This window comes from Nansenia antarctica (genome assembly GCF_963989245.1).
Source record: "Nansenia antarctica genome assembly, chromosome: 8".
NCBI classification, from domain to species: Eukaryota; Metazoa; Chordata; class Actinopteri; order Argentiniformes; family Microstomatidae; genus Nansenia; species Nansenia antarctica.
The window spans coordinates 8,635,938-8,659,515 of NC_137678.1; the positions used below are offsets into that span (position 1 = coordinate 8,635,938).

The 23,578-nt window shown below is 40.4% G+C and overlaps 3 protein-coding genes across 3 annotated transcripts; all 3 read right to left on the bottom strand.

Annotated features, from left to right (window-relative positions):
• Positions 1-1,507: 1,507 nt before the first annotated feature.
• LOC308163806 (F-box/LRR-repeat protein 6-like) lies at positions 1,508-5,508 on the bottom strand (the record flags this gene model as incomplete). Its single annotated transcript, XM_080537996.1, has 9 exons — positions 1,508-1,637; positions 2,067-2,304; positions 2,620-2,854; positions 3,437-3,550; positions 3,927-4,037; positions 4,318-4,449; positions 4,610-4,673; positions 4,849-5,007; positions 5,306-5,508. 9 exons carry the CDS (start codon positions 5,506-5,508, stop codon positions 1,508-1,510), a joined length of 1,386 nt encoding a protein of 461 aa, XP_080394122.1.
• Positions 5,509-9,195: 3,687 nt separating this feature from the next.
• Positions 9,196-13,211, bottom strand: LOC308163807 (F-box/LRR-repeat protein 6-like; the record flags this gene model as incomplete). The annotated part of the gene is made up of 9 exons (XM_080537997.1): positions 9,196-9,325; positions 9,755-9,992; positions 10,308-10,542; positions 11,125-11,238; positions 11,615-11,728; positions 12,010-12,147; positions 12,308-12,371; positions 12,552-12,710; positions 13,009-13,211. 9 exons carry the CDS (start codon positions 13,209-13,211, stop codon positions 9,196-9,198), a joined length of 1,395 nt encoding a protein of 464 aa, XP_080394123.1.
• Positions 13,212-18,018: 4,807 nt separating this feature from the next.
• LOC308163808 (F-box/LRR-repeat protein 6-like) lies at positions 18,019-22,016 on the bottom strand (the record flags this gene model as incomplete). Its single annotated transcript, XM_080537998.1, has 9 exons — positions 18,019-18,148; positions 18,578-18,815; positions 19,131-19,362; positions 19,945-20,058; positions 20,435-20,545; positions 20,826-20,957; positions 21,118-21,181; positions 21,357-21,515; positions 21,814-22,016. 9 exons carry the CDS (start codon positions 22,014-22,016, stop codon positions 18,019-18,021), a joined length of 1,383 nt encoding a protein of 460 aa, XP_080394124.1.
• Positions 22,017-23,578: the final 1,562 nt, after the last annotated feature.

Consider the following 23,578-nt stretch of genomic DNA (forward strand, 5'->3'; position numbering starts at 1 on the left):
CAGGGCATTGAGCGGCGGAGTTTCATTACAGGGGAATCAGTCCATAACCAGAGAATTGAACGTCTTTGGAGGGATGTGTTTTTGCATGTGTTGCAATCCTTTTACAGCATGTTCTACTCCCTTGAGGATTCACAGCTTCTGGATCCCAGTGATGATATCCACAAACTTTCACTTCACATTGTTTTTCTTCCTGAGATTCAAAAAAGCCAAGAGCGCTTTAGGGAGGCCTGGAACAACCATGCTTTGCGTACGGAACACAACCGAACACCAACTCAAATCTGGACAGAAGGAATGCTCTCAAATATGGCAACGGACAGTGCAGCAATCAACAATGTGTTCGGGGAAAATCCCTACACACCACACAATTTGGAGGCAGTTCTGGCGCAGCATGGAATTGACTCTTTACCCACTACTGATGATGATGATCTCCCAGCTGTAATTGTAGAGCAACCTCAAATCAATCTCAGTCAACAGAAACAGGAGTCAATCTGTCGTGCCATTGATCACATCTGATTTGAAGATAAAGTATCTGACATGCTGTGCAGACATTTCAAATCTTATTGCAACCTGAAACTTTATACCAGTTTTTCAAATGTTAATGCGTATGACATGTTTGAAATGTTATGACTAAGTAGTGTTTTTGACTTCATATGTGCACTTCTCTTAAGCTTATCAATGACACATTTTAATATAATAAAAGCATGTTTACTGTTGTACTACTGGGGTAATCCAGTAAGCATGTTGCATGTTGGCAAAAGACAACTTGAAATAAGTAAATGCTATATTTCAGCAGTGGACGTATGAGCTGTACAGTCATTTGGTAAGTCTATTGTAATCGTTAAAACCTCTCAGTGAGCAAGTCTGAAATCATAGTTGGTATAATTGTAATATAACAGTTTATTAACAGTTGACATTCAATTCAATTCAATCCAGTGAACCACTCTACTGGTTTAGCATTTGCACAACATGCAGTCAACGGACCTCAATGCAAGTTAAACAGGCCATCCTTAGGCTGCAAAAACAAACAAAAAATTGAATTGGATTTGTGGACAAGATGGAAATCCCAGTGGAGGCACTGATGAAACTCCAGAGGTGAACTCCAGCACCTTCTCGAGGGTGATTGGACTGCATTCTCCTTCTGTAACACAAGAAATTATTATATTACAACACAATATAAACAAGTTTAAGGAAGCTTTTTTTTACCCATTGTAAGGTTCTATCTCCGTTTAGAATGATAAGGTTCTATCTCCGTTTAAAAAAAATAAGCTTTTTAATGACTGCATGAAAACCATGTTCATAACATCATTTAATAGTCCTAAACCAGAGAACCAAGGCTTATACATCGCTGCATCAAACCAAACCAGTTCTGGTAGTATTAACTGTATGAACTAGTATTAACTGGTAGTATTAACTGTATTAACTGGTAGTATTAAATGTATTAACTAGTATTAACTGGTAGTATTAACTGTATTAACTAGTATTAACTGGTAGTATTAACTGTATTAACTTATTCCAGTTTGGCCAGCAGCTGGTGGATATCCTCTTGGCCATGATGCACTCCTTTGAGTCCCCTGGGAACGTTGCGACAGGAGGACAGGCTCAAGTAGTTTAGAGCTGTAGACTGGCCGATGATTAACCTGCAAAACACAGAAAACATACGATTTTCTGATTTGAGTGGTTGCTGTAGAGGGCAATAGGGGTAGGTAGTGAATAGTGAATTGGACTGGTGATCAGAAGGTCATGAGTTCAAATCACTAGTGTGCCCTTGTGAAAGGCACTTAGTCCTACATTACTCCAGGGAGACTGTCCATGTAATATGTAATTGTAAATCGCTTTGGATAAAAGTGTCTGCTAAATGGTTAGTGTAAAACATTTAAATAATTAAGGGCAGGTCACAAGTGTTGCGATTCAAAGTAGTAGTCGTTTTTTTGTCTTGTTATGATAAACCAAATCAGGAGACATATCCAACACAATATCTTAAGTTAAAAGTATTGGATTCATTAGTAGTTTTCCCCAATAATGAGCTTTCAGTTGAATGGTGGAGGTTGGAATCAGATGTGGTCTACCTGAGGGCAGATGTTGTGACCTTGGTCCCCTTGAGGTTTAGCGACCGTATGGAGCCGGCACCTGTTCCCTGCGCCAGGTTGGCCATGGCCCTCTCCAAGTCCCCCTCAGGGGTGAGATGGTTTGAGAAGTCCAGCTCCTGCAAGGTACTGCTCCATTTCTGGGTCAGCAGATGGAGTCCCATCCAGGATGCAGACGCCTTTATGTCGAGGTGCAGGCCCCAGAACAGACACTCAAGCTCTGATGAAAACAACACAGAGAACAGCAAGTGAGTTTAGAATATATAATCTGTGTTGTCACTGGTACTTCCTGGTAAGTAACCAATGAGGTAGCAAGAGAGACGAAGTCATATCATGCATTTGATTTAGGGTTAAAGGTCACATGTTGTATCAACAATGGTCTGGATGAACATGCCTGTGGTGTTGTGGACTTATAAAGCAGCATAACAAGCATGTACACATTCAACTGAACATCTCTGCTATTCTATTCATATCGCTGTGTACAGAGCCACCCAGTGAGGGTATGGCCCCTATAGAACACAACATAGAACAATACCTTCACAAGGGAGACCAGTAAGGAAAGCTGATGTAACACACGAGCAGCCTCTCAGGTCCAGCACACGCAGCTTGGGGGAGTCGTAGAGAATGTCCTCTAGGGCCAGGTTGGTCATGTAGGACACATAAGAGGTGGTGACCAAACACAGCTCCTCCAGCAAGGGGAAACCGATGTCGGCGCCAGTCCTGTTACGCGTCACTATGGGAATTGGTACGACATCCAGCATCCGAAAGGTCTGGAACAAACAAGAACAGATAAGTAAAGCTCAGGTGGTGTGTTACATTTTACATTTGAACATTTAGCAGACGCTTTTATCCAAAGCGACCTGAAGCAGGCTTCATCCAACCTCATTAATTAAATGCTGTTCTATTCTATTCTCAAAGGGCTTATATTTCAGTCCCTTAGCAACTATAGAACCCAAAAGGTTCTACTGTCCTTGTCGGAGAACCTCATGTGTGTCAGTTGTCTTTCACGCTGTACACTACCAGCCACCCTTGGTAAAAGCCCAGATATAAAACCATGGTGTGTTGTTCTGTTTTAAGCCATAGAAACTGAATAGAAATGAAAATGTTAACCCTAAAATTGGACAATAAAGCTTTTGAACTTGAACGTGATCAATACAATGAATGTATGTTTAAAAGCCTTTATGCCTGTGCATCCTGCTTTCAATTACTTGATCTGTTACTCTCCAAATTAACATTTAACAACAGTGGATGTTTTAGTACCAAAATCTACTACTAAAAAATGATTGGTATGTCATGGTAACAAACAGAAAAATCCCTGTCTCTGTCTGGTGGGTCAATCCTAAGTACAATACCTGCAGTTTAGGACAGCCATTTTGTAGAGCTTGGACACGGATGGGAAGCTCGTAGTATCCTTTGTCCAGGTTTGAGTTGATATCCAGCAGTTGTAACTCAGGGCAGCATCCTCTCTATAGAGTTATCAAGTTCATTGGGTAATTAGCTAATGCAATACATGTATTGTAAAATCAGTGTTGGGGAAGCTATTCTGAAAATATATTTAACTAGATTACCAATTACTTAACAAGGAAAGAAGTTGAACTATACTAAAACTACCCGTGAGAGAAATATAGTCTGAATTATACTAAAGCTACTTGGAAAAAAGTAGTTTACTACATGGAAACTACTTTATCCAACAAATGACAGTCGGTTACTGAAAGATGACCATCACATGTAGAGTTCAAAGTCAACGAGGGAAATGATGATTCAATGATAGTGGGTAGAGACTGAAATCATCATCATCATTCAGGTCTCCTGAATTAGGAATTCATAGAAGGGTAAACTCACAGAGATGGCAGCGAAGAGAAGTCTGCAATTACTGCACCCGATGGTAAAGAGAATTTGTCGAATCTGACTGCCATGGGATCTCAAGTAGGTGAGAAGGCCTTCAACCTGCAACTGTAGCAACAATAGAAAACGATCAAAGATCTATCTATCCACTATAACACAAAGCATTTCTCTAGTCCTATTACAACGAATGTCTGTGAAATTCAGAGTAGCCAAAAACACCAACACGTAGTGAACATTTATGATTCGTCAAGACTAAAAATCACTCCACCGTCAGGTAAAGTATCAGACTGTTAAATATTTTGACAACAGCGTGTGCGTTTGGCTGTGTGTGTGTGTCTGTCTGTGTGTGTCATCCATTACATGTTTGTGAACACACTCCTTGGTCTACCTCTGAGTACTGCACGTTGATGCTATCCAGAGAGCGACAGTTGTTTGCAAGGCTCTGGAAGGCCTTCCACGTTACACCAGTACAAAAGCACAGCTTGAGTGAGCGTAGGTGAGGGCAGGACCGGGACACAACCTATTTGGAAACATTTTAACATTTGACATAACATAAAGGTTGATAAAAACAATGGCTTGCAAGTGCCTTGATCCAATTGAAATGTAGAACAAGTATCGCACAACGAACATATTTTGTTAATGGAGGCACGAAATAGCAAAACAACATTATGTAGCCTTACCTCTACAACATAGTCAACTTGGTTTTCCCAGTGATTAAGGGAAAACTCTCTGAGTTGAGAGAACCTGAAAAACAGACAGACATGTATAATAACACTGTACACACTTAGAGGTGTTGTCAAGGTGAAAAGTTGTAGGAGCATGCGATATCCATCCATAAGGTTACCCAACATGTCCCAGTTGAAGTTACCAGAATTCATATGTACCAGGATGGAATCATACCAAACAATAGGCCACTGACCTGTTCTGCGCGAGCCAGCTGATGGTGTTCCTGATCTTCAGTTCTGTTTCAGGTAACTGGGTCTTGCCTGGTTCTAACCAGCAGTGGCCAACAGAAACATTCCGCCAGAGAGTTGGACTGGCTGCTGCAGCGTTCCATAGATGGCATACTCTGGCCGCCCTGCATCGGCGGGATAGAAAGCAAAATATCATCCTCTATCACCAGAGATTTGAAATGCCTATTTATTGATTTAGTGGTATATGCCTTGTGTATGTGTTGTGTTTGACTTACTGATGTCCATATATTGGTGGATTAGGCTGCATCTATTTACTTCATCATATTTTAATAGTTATTTTATGTTCAAATAAACTAAAAGGACAAAGAAACATATTTTAAATTGATAACTTGGAAGTAACTATGATCTATGTGCATTACATGAGTTTAATGACACTGAGATGAGCACCAAAAAATGCATTACCTGCACAAAAATGGTACAGCACCGTCTTTCTGAACCACCAACTTAAATATATGAACTAACACGTCCGCAGGTAAGCTTTGACCCCATCTGTCCAACCCCTCCTCTGAAAGGTGCTTGACCAGTGGCTTCTTCTGTGTTGGATTCCTCTTGACTACCATCTTCCTCTTAGCCTGAGAAGACGCAGCACCGTCCCCTGACTCCATCTTCAATAGGTCTCCAATGGTCACCTAGCCCACAAAAGCACTGGACACAAATCCCGACTTATCCACGTCTGTAACACAAAGAAATGAAAACAGTAATCACTGGAGCCCACAAATTAGTACTTCGAGGCCACGAATTAAGTAGCCTATTTTGAGGCAACAAATGACTAGCCTATTTCGTGGACACGAAATTTAGAAAGAGATCCGTAGTATTCTAAAATACCACTCAGAACTACCGTTAATTGTCTCGTTAGGAGGACGAGACTAGAATAATAGGCAAGCATTAACATAAGTAGTTACCTTGTTAACTACAGTAGCTTATAACTGTTCATAACTCATCATTATAACACAACTAGCTAGCTAAGCTAGGTCGCTAGCCTTCTCTTCCGTGTTCAGGCGGGAATATGCGACACGAACGGAGCTGGCTTTCTGACTAAAACTATCTCTGGATGAATCTCATGAACAGCTATCTACTTACCACAGTTCGGTTAACTCTTCTATGATCTGTTATATAGATTAACTCTATATAATACTTACTTTAAAAGACAACAGACAACAGAAGATGACGTTGAGCAGATGATGTCCCGTTTGAAGGGTATACCGCCTGTCCACTAGGTGGCAGAAGTTCACCTCACAGTCCGTCGAGAAGTAATGGATGCGATTTAGCCAATCAGCGTGTGTTTGGAGTCACGTGTCAAGTGTCAAGTGTCAAGTGTTTGAGGAAAATAATTAATAATTATTATTATATATAATATAATATAATATTATATCCTATTATATATATATATATAATAATATAATATTATTATTATAATTATAATATTGAGGAAAGCAGTACGAACAGTGCCGTGGGCTGAGCTCGGAGGATATTCTCAAGGCCATCCTCAATATGAAAACAGAATTCTCCGGTAAACTTGAAAAAGTTCTGTCTGTAATGGACAATATCAGCAGAGAAGTCAAAGAATAATTAATTAATTAACCGCAAAGCAAGGACTCCTTGCCCCAAAGACGGAGGATTAAATTGATCTCCCCCGTGATTCTCTGCCTGGAACCACACATCTTTGCCTACTCAACTAGCTTATTTCCTGTCAGAGACCCAGCCTCTGCTTTACAATGAATCATGAAAACAAACAGATCTTGTTAGCGAACTCAGACCGTTTCTCATGAGTTGTCTTGGCGACAGACTGACGCAACAGTGGTTTTCAGTGAAATGTCATTTGTGATAAATACTTTAAATGAATATTAAAATATTCTCTCCTTTGTTTCAGGACGACGAGGGTGTCCAGCCATCAATATAACCAGGGACCAAATAGATTTTCTTATGAAGCAAGGCAACACAGTTAAGCAAATGGCAAACATTCTGGGATGCTCCTCATCATTTCTCTACAAGAGGTCGAAGTTGCTTGGTATACCAGTGAGGAGTAGATTTTCAGTGACAGGTGATGAAGAACTTGAACGTCATGTAAGACGACTTCATGGCCTGTATCCAAACTCTGGATATGAGGTAATTAATGGGTTACTACTGTATTCTAGAGTTTTATTGCTGCAAAACATTTAATTCTATTTTTTTAGTAATTTACATGATTACAATTTCAGATGATGAGAGCCTTGCTGCGTGCAGATGGACTGCTGGTTCCACGGCGTAGGGTGCGTGAGATGTTGGCTCAGATAAACCCAGCAGCTACTGCTAGGAGATGGAGCAGCACTGTGGCAAGACGGGTGTATCATGTACCATACCCCAACAGCCTGTGGCATATCGATGGGAATATGCGCCTCATAAGGTGAATTCATCATGGTAAAATTGTTGTTTGCCTGCAACTCAAATAATTATTGTGGTAGGCTATTGACAGTGATGACATTTAACACTGCATTGTCATAACACCTTGCAACTATTTGATGCCTTTTTTGTTTTTGTTTCACACTTTAAATATTTACTTGTTTATTAACCACAAGTATTTGTTCTGTCTTTGTATTCACCATTTTAGATGGGGCTTACCGGTTCATGGTGCCATAGATGGACACTCTCGGCTGATCACTTACCTGAGTTGCAACACTGACAACCGTGCCACCACTGTGTTGTCTCAGTTTCTTAAAGCCACATCCCTTTATGGACTACCCTCTAGAGTCAGATCAGATTATGGTGGTGAGAATATACAGGTGGCCTTATTCATGAATCTTGTGCAGGGCATTGAGCGGCGGAGTTTCATTACAGGGGAATCAGTCCATAACCAGAGAATTGAACGTCTTTGGAGGGATGTGTTTTTGCATGTGTTGCAATCCTTTTACAGCATGTTCTACTCCCTTGAGGATTCACAGCTTCTGGATCCCAGTGATGATATCCACAAACTTTCACTTCACATTGTTTTTCTTCCTGAGATTCAAAAAAGCCAAGAGCGCTTTAGGGAGGCCTGGAACAACCATGCTTTGCGTACGGAACACAACCGAACACCAACTCAAATCTGGACAGAAGGAATGCTCTCAAATATGGCAACGGACAGTGCAGCAATCAACAATGTGTTCGGGGAAAATCCCTACACACCACACAATTTGGAGGCAGTTCTGGCGCAGCATGGAATTGACTCTTTACCCACTACTGATGATGATGATCTCCCAGCTGTAATTGTAGAGCAACCTCAAATCAATCTCAGTCAACAGCAACAGGAGTCAATCTGTCGTGCCATTGATCACATATCTGATTTGAAGATAAAGTATCTGACATGCTGTGCAGACATTTCAAATCTTATTGCAACCTGAAACTTTATACCAGTTTTTCAAATGTTAATGCGTATGACATGTTTGAAATGTTATGACTAAGTAGTGTTTTTGACTTCATATGTGCACTTCTCTTAAGCTTATCAATGACACATTTTAATATAATAAAAGCATGTTTACTGTTGTACTACTGGGGTAATCCTGTAAGCATGTTGCATGTTGGCAAAAGACAACTTGAAATAAGTAAATGCTATATTTCAGCAGTGGACGTATGAGCTGTACAGTCATTTGGTATGTCTATTGTAATCGTTAAAACCTCTCAGTGAGCAAGTCTGAAATCATAGTTGGTATAATTGTAATATAACAGTTTATTAACAGTTGACATTCAATTCAATTCAATCCAGTGAACCACTCTACTGGTTTAGCATTTGCACAACATGCAGTCAACGGACCTCAATGCAAGTTAAACAGGCCATCCTTAGGCTGCAAAAACAAACAAAAAATTGAATTGGATTTGTGGACAAGATGGAAATCCCAGTGGAGGCACTGATGAAGCTCCAGAGGTGAACTCCAGCACCTTCTCGAGGGTGATTGGACTGCATTCTCCTTCTGTAACACAAGAAATTATTATATTACAACACAATATAAACAAGTTTAAGGAAGCTTTTTTTTACCCATTGTAAGGTTCTATCTCCGTTTAGAATGATAAGGTTCTATCTCCGTTTAAAAAAAATAAGCTTTTTAATGACTGCATGAAAACCATGTTCATAACATCATTTAATAGTCCTAAACCAGAGAACCAAGGCTTATACATCGCTGCATCAAACCAAACCAGTTCTGGTAGTATTAACTGTATGAACTAGTATTAACTGGTAGTATTAACTGTATTAACTGGTAGTATTAAATGTATTAACTAGTATTAACTGGTAGTATTAACTGTATTAACTAGTATTAACTGGTAGTATTAACTGTATTAACTTATTCCAGTTTGGCCAGCAGCTGGTGGATATCCTCTTGGCCATGATGCACTCCTTTGAGTCCCCTGGGAACGTTGCGACAGGAGGACAGGCTCAAGTAGTTTAGAGCTGTAGACTGGCCGATGATTAACCTGCAAAACACAGAAAACATACGATTTTCTGATTTGAGTGGTTGCTGTAGAGGGCAATAGGGGTAGGTAGTGAATAGTGAATTGGACTGGTGATCAGAAGGTCATGAGTTCAAATCACTAGTGTGCCCTTGTGTAAGGCACTTAGTCCTACATTACTCCAGGGAGACTGTCCATGTAATATGTAATTGTAAATCGCTTTGGATAAAAGTGTCTGCTAAATGGTTAGTGTAAAACATTTAAATAATTAAGGGCAGGTCACAAGTGTTGCGATTCAAAGTAGTAGTCGTTTTTTTGTCTTGTTATGATAAACCAAATCAGGAGACATATCCAACACAATATCTTAAGTTAAAAGTATTGGATTCATTAGTAGTTTTCCCCAATAATGAGCTTTCAGTTGAATGGTGGAGGTTGGAATCAGATGTGGTCTACCTGAGGGCAGATGTTGTGACCTTGGTCCCCTTGAGGTTTAGCGACCGTATGGAGCCGGCACCTGTTCCCTGCGCCAGGTTGGCCATGGCCCTCCCCAAGTCCCCCTCAGGGGTGAGATGGTTTGAGAAGTCCAGCTCCTGCAAGGTACTGCTCCATTTCTGGGTCAGCAGATGGAGTCCCATCCAGGATGCAGACGCCTTTATGTCGAGGTGCAGGCCCCAGAACAGACACTCAAACTCTGATGAAAACAACACAGAGAACAGCAAGTGAGTTTAGAATATATAATCTGTGTTGTCACTGGTACTTCCTGGTAAGTAACCAATGAGGTAGCAAGAGAGACGAAGTCATATCATGCATTTGATTTAGGGTTAAAGGTCACATGTTGTATCAACAATGGTCTGGATGAACATGCCTGTGGTGTTGTGGACTTATAAAGCAGCATAACAAGCATGTACACATTCAACTGAACATCTCTGCTATTCTATTCATATCGCTGTGTACAGAGCCACCCAGTGAGGGTATGGCCCCTATAGAACACAACATAGAACAATACCTTCACAAGGGAGCCAAGTAAGGCCAGCTGATGTAACCCACGAATAGCCTCTCAGGTTCAGCACACGCAGCTTGGGGGAGTCGTAGAGAATGTCCTCTAGGGCCTGGTCGGTCATGTAGGACACATAAGAGGTGGTGACCAAACACAGCTCCTCCAGCAAGGGGAAACCGATGTCGGCGCCAGTCCTGTTACGCGTCACTATGGGAATTGGTACGACATCCAGCATCCGAAAGGTCTGGAACAAACAAGAACAGATAAGTAAAGCTCAGGTGGTGTGTTACATTTTACATTTGAACATTTAGCAGACGCTTTTATCCAAAGCGACCTGAAGCAGGCTTCATCCAACCTCATTAATTAAATGCTGTTCTATTCTATTCTCAAAGGGCTTATATTTCAGTCCCTTAGCAACTATAGAACCCAAAAGGTTCTACTGTCCTTGTCGGAGAACCTCATGTGTGTCAGTTGTCTTTCACGCTGTACACTACCAGCCACCCTTGGTAAAAGCCCAGATATAAAACCATGGTGTGTTGTTCTGTTTTAAGCCATAGAAACTGAATAGAAATGAAAATGTTAACCCTAAAATTGGACAATAAAGCTTTTGAACTTGAACGTGATCAATACAATGAATGTATGTTTAAAAGCCTTTATGCCTGTGCATCCTGCTTTCAATTACTTGATCTGTTACTCTCCAAATTAACATTTAACAACAGTGGATGTTTTAGTACCAAAATCTACTACTAAAAAATGATTGGTATGTCATGGTAACAAACAGAAAAATCCCTGTCTCTGTCTGGTGGGTCAATCCTAAGTACAATACCTGCAGTTTAGGACAGCCATTTTGTAGAGCTTGGACACGGATGGGAAGCTCGTAGTGTCCGTTGTCCAGGTTTGAGTTGATATCCAGCAGTTGTAACTCAGGGCAGCATCCTCTCTATAGAGTTATCAAGTTCATTGGGTAATTAGCTAATGCAATACATGTATTGTAAAATCAGTGTTGGGGAAGCTATTCTGAAAATATATTTAACTAGATTACCAATTACTTAACAAGGAAAGAAGTTGAACTATACTAAAACTACCCGTGAGAGAAATATAGTCTGAATTATACTAAAGCTACTTGGAAAAAAGTAGTTTACTACATGGAAACTACTTTATCCAACAAATGACAGTCGGTTACTGAAAGATGACCATCACATGTAGAGTTCAAAGTCAACGAGGGAAATGATGATTCAATGATAGTGGGTAGAGACTGAAATCATCATCATCATTCAGGTCTCCTGAATTAGGAATTCATAGAAGGGTAAACTCACAGAGATGGCAGCGAAGAGAAGTCTGCAATTACTGCACCCGATCATCCCGATGGTAAACAGAATTTGTCTAATCTGACTGCCATGGGATCCCAAGTAGGTGACAAGGCCTTCAACCTGCACCCGTAGCAACAATAGAAAACGATCAAAGATCTATCTATCCACTATAACACTAAGCATTTCTCTAGTCCTATTACAACGAATGTCTGTGAAATTCAGAGTAGCCAAAAACACCAACACGTAGTGAACATTATGATTCGTCAAGACTAAAAATCACTCCACCGTCAGGTAAAGTATCAGACTGTTAAATATTTTGACAACAGCGTGTGCGTTTGGCTGTGTGTGTGTGTGTCTGTCTGTGTGTGTCATCCATTACATGTTTGTGAACACACTCCTTGGTCTACCTCTGAGTTCTGCACGTTGATGCTATCCAGAGAGCGACAGTTGTCTGCAAGGCTCTGGAAGGCCTTCCCCGTTACACCAGTACAAAAGCACAGCTTGAGTGAGCGTAGGTGAGGGCAGGACCGGGACACAACCTATTTGGAAACATTTTAACATTTGACATAACATAAAGGTTGATAAAAACAATGGCTTGCAAGTGCCTTGATCCAATTGAAATGTAGAACAAGTATCGCACAACGAACATATTTTGTTAATGGAGGCACGAAATAGCAAAACGACATTATGTAGCCTTACCTCTACAACATAGTCAACTTGGTTTTCCCAGTGATTAAGGGAAAACTCTCTGAGTTGAGAGAACCTGAAAAACAGACAGACATGTATAATAACACTGTACACACTTAGAGGTGTTGTCAAGGTGAAAAGTTGTAGGCGCATGCGATATCCATCCATAAGGTTACCCAACATGTCCCAGTTGAAGTTACCAGAATTCATAGTTACTGTACCAGGATGGAATCATACCAAACAATAGGCCACTGACCTGTTCTGCGCGAGCCAGCTGATGGTGTTCCTGATCTTCAGTTCTGTTTCAGGTAACTGGGTCTTGCCTGGTTCTAACCAGCAGTGGCCAACAGAAACATTCCGCCAGAGAGCTGGAATTTCTGCTACATCGTTCCATAGACGGCATACTCTGGCCGCCCTGCATCGGCGGGATAGAAAGCAAAATATCATCCTCTATCACCAGAGATTTGAAATGCCTATTTATTGATTTAGTGGTATATGCCTTGTGTATGTGTTGTGTTTGACTTACTGATGTCCATATATTGGTGGATTAGGCTGCATCTATTTACTTCATCATATTTTAATAGTTATTTTATGTTCAAATAAACTAAAAGGACAAATAAACATATTTTAAATTGATAACTTGGAAGTAACTATGATCTATGTGCATTACATGAGTTTAATGACACTGAGATGAGCACCCAAAATTGCATTACCTGCACAAAAATGGTACAGCACCGTCTTTCTGAACCACCAACTTAAATATAATAACTAACACCTCCACAGGTAAGCTTTGACCCCATCTGTCCAACCCCTCCTCTGAAAGGTGCTTGACCAGTGGCTTCTTCTGTGTTGGATTCCTCTTGACTACCATCTTCCTCTTAGCCTGAGAAGACGCAGCACCGTCCCCTGACTCCATCTTCAATAGGTCTCCAATGGTCACCTAGCCCACAAAAGCACTGGACACAAATCCCGACGTATCCACGTCTGTAACACAAAGAAATGAAAACAGTAATCACTGGAGCCCACAAATTAGTACTTCGAGGCCACGAATTAAGTAGCCTATTTTGAGGCAACAAATGACTAGCCCATTTCGTGGACAAAAAGAGATCCGTAGTATTCTAAAATACCACTCTGGGTACCGTAGAACTACCGTTAATTGTCTCGTTAGGAGGACGAGACTAGAATAATAGGCAAGCATTAACATAAGTAGTTACCTTGTTAACTACAGTAGCTTATAACTGTTCATAACTCATCATTATAACACAACTAGCTAGCTAAGCTAGGTCGCTAGCCTTCTCTCCCGTGTTCAGGCGGGATGCTACACGCACGGTGCACGCACGATGCTACACGAACGGAGCTGGCTTTCTGACTAAAACTATCTCTGGATGAATCTCATGAACAGCTATCTACTTACCACAGTTCGGTTAACTCTTCTATGATCTGTTATATAGATTAACTCTATATAATACTTACTTTAAAAGACAACAGACAACAGAAGATGACGTCTGATAAAACTAGATTCTTGTACAGGATATCCTCACTTGTCAGTAAAAACACACTGAGGACCCTATCAGGAGCTCTCATTCAATGTCACTTCGACTATGCCGTAACATCATGGTACTATAGAACCACAAAGGCCCATAAAACAAGACTCCAGACAGCCCAAAATAAACTGGTTAGGCTTCTGCTAGGCCTCAACCCTAGGACACATCTAACCGCTGCTCATTTTTTGAGCCTTGATTGGCTACGAGTAGTTGACAGAGTGCAGCAGCTTGCACTGGGCCTAGTCTTCAAGATACGCTACACCACAAAGACACCCAAGTACCTGTCAACATACTTCCAAAAAGTGAACAACGTCCACACTTACAACACCAGAGGAAGCTCCACGAACCACGTTCAACCGCGTTGCACCACAAACAAGGGTTTAAACTCGTTTACAAACTATGCAGTAAAGATGTGGAACGCCCTTCCTATAATCTTAAAGGAGTGTAAAACACTGCCCACCTTCAAAACCACTCTCAAAAAACATTTACAGGAGGCTGCAATCCGTAACTGGACCCTCTAAAACAAAAATCAGATTAAAAGACCTGAACTACCCACTGTACATACTTTGTGTTTTGTCCCCCGCCCCCACCTGTGGTGTATGTCCCCACCTGTCCTACCCGCTGTACATACCTTATGTTTTGTTGTATTGTTCTTCCCATGATGGATGTATGTTTATCTTGTAGATAGTAATAGTTATTTGTCTGTATTATCTTGTAGATAGTACTAGTTTTTCTGTCTGTCTTACATGTAACGATGAATTGAGAATCAAGGACCCCAATTGAAATAAGCCAGTGGCTTTCTTGGGTTTTTATCCTGTTAGTTGACCTTGTATGTAATATGTACTTTCATGTACCTACTTCTGCAAATCTTCTAATAAAGTTTTCAATCAATCAAACGTTGAGCAGATGTCAAGTTGAAGTTCACCTCACAGGTAATAGAAGTAGATGAAGAAGTAATGGATGCGATTTAGCCAATCAGCGTGTGTTTGGAGTCACGTGTCAAGTGTCAAGTGTCAAGTGTTTGAGGAAAATAATTAATAATTATTATTATATATAATATAATATTATATAATATTATATATAATAATAATATAATATTATTATTATAATTATAATATTGAGGAAAGCAGTACGAACAGTGCCGTGGGCTGAGCTCGGAGGATATTCTCAAGGCCATCCTCGACATGAAAACAGAATTCTCCGGTAAACTTGAAAAAGTTCTGTCTGTAATGGACAATATCAGCAGAGAAGTCAAAGAATAATTAATTAATTAATTAATAAATAATTGTAATAATTTAATTAATAATAAATTATTAGTAGTAGTTAAATTATTAAATTATTATTATACTACTATTATTATACTACTATTATTATACTACTACTATTATTATACTACTACTATTATTATACTACTACTATTACTACTACTGTTAGAAAATATTGCTACCCGGCTATCTAAGCTAACAACAAGAACGTCGCATCTGCTGTGCCGTTGTCAAGACAACCGCAAAGCAAGGACTCCTTGCCCCAAAGACGGAGGATTAAATTGATCTCCCCCGTGATTCTCTGCCTGGAACCACACATCTTTGCCTACTCAACTAGCTTATTTCCTGTCAGAGACCCAGCCTCTGCTTTACAATGAATCATGAAAACAAACAGATCTTGTTAGCGAACTCAGACCGTTTCTCATGAGTTGTCTTGGCGACAGACTGACGCAACAGTGGTTTTCAGTGAAATGTCATTTGTGATAAATACTTTAAATGAATATTAAAATATTCTCTCCTTTGTTTCAGGACGACGAGGGTGTCCAGCCATCAATATAACCAGGGACCAAATAGATTTTCTTATGAAGCAAGGCAACACAGTTAAGCAAATGGCAAACATTCTGGGATGCTCCTCATCATTTCTCTACAAGAGGTCGAAGTTGCTTGGTATACCAGTGAGGAGTAGATTTTCAGTGACAGGTGATGAAGAACTTGAACGTCATGTAAGACGACTTCATGGCCTGTATCCAAACTCTGGATATGAGGTAATTAATGGGTTACTACTGTATTCTAGAGTTTTATTGCTGCAAAACATTTAATTCAATGTTGAGAGCCTTGCTGCGTGCAGATGGACTGCTGGTTCCACGGCGTAGGGTGCGTGAGATGTTGGCTCAGATAAACCCAGCAGCTACTGCTAGGAGATGGAGCAGCACTGTGGCAAGACGGGTGTATCATGTACCATACCCCAACAGCCTGTGGCATATCGATGGGAATATGCGCCTCATAAGGTGAATTCATCATGGTAAAATTGTTGTTTGCCTGCAACTCAAATAATTATTGTGGTAGGCTATTGACAGTGATGACATTTAACACTGCATTGTCATAACACCTTGCAACTATTTTATGCCTTTTTTGTTTTTGTTTCACACTTTAAATATTTACTTGTTTATTAACCACAAGTATTTGTTCTGTCTTTGTATTCACCATTTTAGATGGGGCTTACCGGTTCATGGTGCCATAGATGGACACTCTCGGCTGATCACTTACCTGAGTTGCAACACTGACAACCGTGCCACCACTGTGTTGTCTCAGTTTCTTAAAGCCACATCCCTTTATGGACTACCCTCTAGAGTCAGATCAGATTATGGTGGTGAGAATATACAGGTGGCCTTATTCATGAATCTTGTGCAGGGCATTGAGCGGCGGAGTTTCATTACAGGGGAATCAGTCCATAACCAGAGAATTGAACGTCTTTGGAGGGATGTGTTTTTGCATGTGTTGCAATCCTTTTACAGCATGTTCTACTCCCTTGAGGATTCACAGCTTCTGGATCCCAGTGATGATATCCACAAACTTTCACTTCACATTGTTTTTCTTCCTGAGATTCAAAAAAGCCAAGAGCGCTTTAGGGAGGCCTGGAACAACCATGCTTTGCGTACGGAACACAACCGAACACCAACTCAAATCTGGACAGAAGGAATGCTCTCAAATATGGCAACGGACAGTGCAGCAATCAACAATGTGTTCGGGGAAAATCCCTACACACCACACAATTTGGAGGCAGTTCTGGCGCAGCATGGAATTGACTCTTTACCCACTACTGATGATGATGATCTCCCAGCTGTAATTGTAGAGCAACCTCAAATCAATCTCAGTCAACAGAAACAGGAGTCAATCTGTCGTGCCATTGATCACATCTGATTTGAAGATAAAGTATCTGACATGCTGTGCAGAAATTTCAAATCTTATTGCAACCTGAAACTTTATACCAGTTTTTCAAATGTTAATGCGTATGACATGTTTGAAATGTTATGACTAAGTAGTGTTTTTGACTTCATATGTGCACTTCTCTTAAGCTTATCAATGACACATTTTAATATAATAAAAGCATGTTTACTGTTGTACTACTGGGGTAATCCAGTAAGCATGTTGCATGTTGGCAAAAGACAACTTGAAATAAGTAAATGCTATATTTCAGCAGTGGACGTATGAGCTGTACAGTCATTTGGTAAGTCTATTGTAATCGTTAAAACCTCTCAGTGAGCAAGTCTGAAATCATAGTTGGTATAATTGTAATATAACAGTTTATTAACAGTTGACATTCAATTCAATTCAATCCAGTGAACCACTCTACTGGTTTAGCATTTGCACAACATGCAGTCAACGGACCTCAATGCAAGTTAAACAGGCCATCCTTAGGCTGCAAAAACAAACAAAAAATTGAATTGGATTTGTGGACAAGATGGAAATCCCAGTGGAGGCACTGATGAAGCTCCAGAGGTGAACTCCAGCACCTTCTCGAGGGTGATTGGACTGCATTCTCCTTCTGTAACACAAGAAATTATTATATTACAACACAATATAAACAAGTTTAAGGAAGCTTTTTTTTACCCATTGTAAGGTTCTATCTCCGTTTAGAATGATAAGGTTCTATCTCCGTTTAAAAAAAATAAGCTTTTTAATGACTGCATGAAAACCATGTTCATAACATCATTTAATAGTCCTAAACCAGAGAACCAAGGCTTATACATCGCTGCATCAAACCAAACCAGTTCTGGTAGTATTAACTGTATGAACTAGTATTAACTGGTAGTATTAACTGTATTAACTGGTAGTATTAAATGTATTAACTAGTATTAACTGGTAGTATTAACTGTATTAACTAGTATTAACTGGTAGTATTAACTGTATTAACTTATTCCAGTTTGGCCAGCAGCTGGTGGATATCCTCTTGGCCATGATGCACTCCTTTGAGTCCCCTGGGAACGTTGCGACAGGAGGACAGGCTCAAGTAGTTTAGAGCTGTAGACTGGCCGATGATTAACCTGCAAAACACAGAAAACATACGATTTTCTGATTTGAGTGGTTGCTGTAGAGGGCAATAGGGGTAGGTAGTGAATAGTGAATTGGACTGGTGATCAGAAGGTCATGAGTTCAAATCACTAGTGTGCCCTTGTGTAAGGCACTTAGTCCTACATTACTCCAGGGAGACTGTCCATGTAATATGTAATTGTAAATCGCTTTGGATAAAAGTGTCTGCTAAATGGTTAGTGTAAAACATTTAAATAATTAAGGGCAGGTCACAAGTGTTGCGATTCAAAGTAGTAGTCGTTTTTTTGTCTTGTTATGATAAACCAAATCAGGAGACATATCCAACACAATATCTTAAGTTAAAAGTATTGGATTCATTAGTAGTTTTCCCCAATAATGAGCTTTCAGTTGAATGGTGGAGGTTGGAATCAGATGTGGTCTACCTGAGGGCAGATGTTGTGACCTTGGTCCCCTTGAGGTTTAGCGACCGTATGGAGCCGGCACCTGTTCCCTGCGCCAGGTTGGCCATGGCCCTCTCCAAGTCCCCCTCAGGGGTGAGATGGTTTGAGAAGTCCAGCTCCTGCAAGGTACTGCTCCATTTCTGGGTCAGCAGATGGAGTCCCATCCAGGATGCAGACGCCTTTATGTCGAGGTGCAGGCCCCAGAACAGACACTCAAGCTCTGATGAAAACAACACAGAGAACAGCAAGTGAGTTTAGAATATATAATCTGTGTTGTCACTGGTACTTCCTGGTAAGTAACCAATGAGGTAGCAAGAGAGACGAAGTCATATCATGCATTTGATTTAGGGTTAAAGGTCACATGTTGTATCAACAATGGTCTGGATGAACATGCCTGTGGTGTTGTGGACTTATAAAGCAGCATAACAAGCATGTACACATTCAACTGAACATCTCTGCTATTCTATTCATATCGCTGTGTACAGAGCCACCCAGTGAGGGTATGGCCCCTATAGAACACAACATAGAACAATACCTTCACAAGGGAGACCAGTAAGGAAAGCTGATGTAACACACGAGCAGCCTCTCAGGTCCAGCACACGCAGCTTGGGGGAGTCGTAGAGAATGTCCTCTAGGGCCAGGTTGGTCATGTAGGACACATAAGAGGTGGTGACCAAACACAGCTCCTCCAGCAAGGGGAAACCGATGTCGGCGCCAGTCCTGTGAGGCTTTATGGGAATTGGTACGACATCCAGCATCCGAAAGGTCTGGAACAAACAAGAACAGATAAGTAAAGCTCAGGTGGTGTGTTACATTTTACATTTGAACATTTAGCAGACGCTTTTATCCAAAGCGACCTGAAGCAGGCTTCATCCAACCTCATTAATTAAATGCTGTTCTATTCTATTCTCAAAGGGCTTATATTTCAGTCCCTTAGCAACTATAGAACCCAAAAGGTTCTACTGTCCTTGTCGGAGAACCTCATGTGTGTCAGTTGTCTTTCACGCTGTACACTACCAGCCACCCTTGGTAAAAGCCCAGATATAAAACCATGGTGTGTTGTTCTGTTTTAAGCCATAGAAACTGAATAGAAATGAAAATGTTAACCCTAAAATTGGACAATAAAGCTTTTGAACTTGAACGTGATCAATACAATGAATGTATGTTTAAGAGCCTTTATGCCTGTGCATCCTGCTTTCAATTACTTGATCTGTTACTCTCCAAATTAACATTTAACAACAGTGGATGTTTTAGTACCAAAATATACTACTAAAAAATTATTGGTATGTCATGGTAACAAACAGAAAAATCCCTGTCTCTGTCTGGTGGGTCAATCCTAAGTACAATACCTGCAGTTTAGGACAGCCATTTTGTAGAGCTTGGACACGGATGGGAAGCTCGCAGTATCCTTTGTCCAGGTTTGAGTTGATATCCAGCAGTTGTAACTCAGGGCAGCATCCTCTCTATAGAGTTATCAAGTTCATTGGGTAATTAGCTAATGCAATACATGTATTGTAAAATCAGTGTTGGGGAAGCTATTCTGAAAATATATTTAACTAGATTACCAATTACTTAACAAGGAAAGAAGTTGAACTATACTAAAACTACCCGTGAGAGAAATATAGTCTGAATTATACTAAAGCTACTTGGAAAAAAGTAGTTTACTACATGGAAACTACTTTATCCAACAAATGACAGTCGGTTACTGAAAGATGACCATCACATGTAGAGTTCAAAGTCAACGAGGGAAATGATGATTCAATGATAGTGGGTAGAGACTGAAATCATCATCATCATTCAGGTCTCCTGAATTAGGAATTCATAGAAGGGTAAACTCACAGAGATGGCAGCGAAGAGAAGTCTGCCATTTCTGCACCCGATGGTAAACAGAATTTGTCGAATCTGACTGCCATGGGATCTCAAGTAGGTGAGAAGGCCTTCAACCTGCAACTGTAGCAACAATAGAAAACGATCAAAGATCTATCTATCCACTATAACACAAAGCATTTCTCTAGTCCTATTACAACGAATGTCTGTGAAATTCAGAGTAGCCAAAAACACCAACACGTAGTGAACATTTATGATTCGTCAAGACTAAAAATCACTCCACCGTCAGGTAAAGTATCAGACTGTTAAATATTTTGACAACAGCGTGTGCGTTTGGCTGTGTGTGTGTGTCTGTCTGTGTGTGTCATCCATTACATGTTTGTGAACACACTCCTTGGTCTACCTCTGAGTACTGCACGTTGATGCTATCCAGAGAGCGACAGTTGTTTGCAAGGCTCTGGAAGGCCTTCCACGTTACACCAGTACAAAAGCACAGCTTGAGTGAGCGTAGGTGAGGGCAGGACCGGGACACAACCTATTTGGAAACATTTTAACATTTGACATAACATAAAGGTTGATAAAAACAATGGCTTGCAAGTGCCTTGATCCAATTGAAATGTAGAACAAGTATCGCACAACGAACATATTTTGTTAATGGAGGCACGAAATAGCAAAACAACATTATGTAGCCTTACCTCTACAACATAGTCAACTTGGTTTTTCCAGTGATTAAGGGAAAACTCTCTGAGTTGAGAGAACCTGAAAAACAGACAGACATGTATAATAACACTGTACACACTTAGAGGTGTTGTCAAGGTGAAAAGTTGTAGGCGCATGCGATATCCATCCATAAGGTTACCCAACATTTCCCAGTTGAAGTTACCAGAATTCATATGTACCAGGATGGAATCATACCAAACAATAGGCCACTGACCTGTTCTGCGCGAGCCAGCTGATGGTGTTCCTGATCTTCAGTTCTGTTTCAGGTAACTGGGTCTTGCCTGGTTCTAACCAGCAGTGGCCAACAGAAACATTCCGCCAGAGAGTTGGACTGGCTGCTGCAGCGTTCCATAGATGGCATACTCTGGCCGCCCTGCATCGGCGGGATAGAAAGCAAAATATCATCCTCTATCACCAGAGATTTGAAATGCCTATTTATTGATTTAGTGGTATATGCCTTGTGTATGTGTTGTGTTTGACTTACTGATGTCCATATATTGGTGGATTAGGCTGCATCTATTTACTTCATCATATTTTAATAGTTATTTTATGTTCAAATAAACTAAAAGGACAAAGAAACATATTTTAAATTGATAACTTGGAAGTAACTATGATCTATGTGCATTACATGAGTTTAATGACACTGAGATGAGCACCAAAAAATGCATTACCTGCACAAAAATGGTACAGCACCGTCTTTCTGAACCACCAACTTAAATATATGAACTAACACCTCCACAGGTAAGCTTTGACCCCATCTGTCCAACCCCTCCTCTGAAAGGTGCTTGACCAGTGGCTTCTTCTGTGTTGGATTCCTCTTGACTACCATCTTCCTCTTAGCCTGAGAAGACGCAGCACCGTCCCCTGACTCCATCTTCAATAGGTCTCCAATGGTCACCTAGCCCACAAAAGCACTGGACACAAATCCCGACTTATCCACGTCTGTAACACAAAGAAATGAAAACAGTAATCACTGGAGCCCACAAATTAGTACTTCGAGGCCACGAATTAAGTAGCCTATTTTGAGGCAACAAATGACTAGCCTATTTCGTGGACACGAAATTTAGAATGAGATCCGTAGTATTCTAAAATACCACTCAGAACTACCGTTAATTGTCTCGTTAGGAGGACGAGACTAGAATAATAGGCAAGCATTAACATAAGTAGTTACCTTGTTAACTACAGTAGCTTATAACTGTTCATAACTCATCATTATAACACAACTAGCTAGCTAAGCTAGGTCGCTAGCCTTCTCTTCCGTGTTCAGGCGGGAATATGCGACACGAACGGAGCTGGCTTTCTGACTAAAACTATCTCTGGATGAATCTCATGAACAGCTATCTACTTACCACAGTTCGGTTAACTCTTCTATGATCTGTTATATAGATTAACTCTATATAATACTTACTTTAAAAGACAACAGACAACAGAAGATGACTTTGAGCAGATGATGTCAAGTTTGAAGGGTATACCGCCTGTCCACTAGGTGGCAGAAGTTCACCTCACAGTCCGTCGAGAAGTAATGGATGCGATTTAGCCAATCAGCGTGTGTTTGGAGTCACGTGTCAAGTGTCAAGTGTCAAGTGTTTGAGGAAAATAATTAATAATTATTATTATATATAATATAATATAATATTATATTATATTATATAAATATATATAATAATATAATATTATTATTATAATTATAATATTGAGGAAAGCAGTACGAACAGTGCCGTGGGCTGAGCTCGGAGGATATTCTCAAGGCCATCCTCAATATGAAAACAGAATTCTCCGGTAAACTTGAAAAAGTTCTGTCTGTAATGGACAATATCAGCAGAGAAGTCAAAGAATAATTAATTAATTAACCGCAAAGCAAGGACTCCTTGCCCCAAAGACGGAGGATTAAATTGATCTCCCCCGTGATTCTCTGCCTGGAACCACACATCTTTGCCTACTCAACTAGCTTATTTCCTGTCAGAGACCCAGCCTTTGCTTTACAATGAATCATGAAAACAAACAGATCTTGTTAGCGAACTCAGACCGTTTCTCATGAGTTGTCTTGGCGACAGACTGACGCAACAGTGGTTTTCAGTGAAATGTCATTTGTGATAAATACTTTAAATGAATATTAAAATATTCTCTCCTTTGTTTCAGGACGACGAGGGTGTCCAGCCATCAATATAACCAGGGACCAAATAGATTTTCTTATGAAGCAAGGCAACACAGTTAAGCAAATGGCAAACATTCTGGGATGCTCCTCATCATTTCTCTACAAGAGGTCGAAGTTGCTTGGTATACCAGTGAGGAGTAGATTTTCAGTGACAGGTGATGAAGAACTTGAACGTCATGTAAGACGACTTCATGGCCTGTATCCAAACTCTGGATATGAGGTAATTAATGGGTTACTACTGTATTCTAGAGTTTTATTGCTGCAAAACATTTAATTCTATT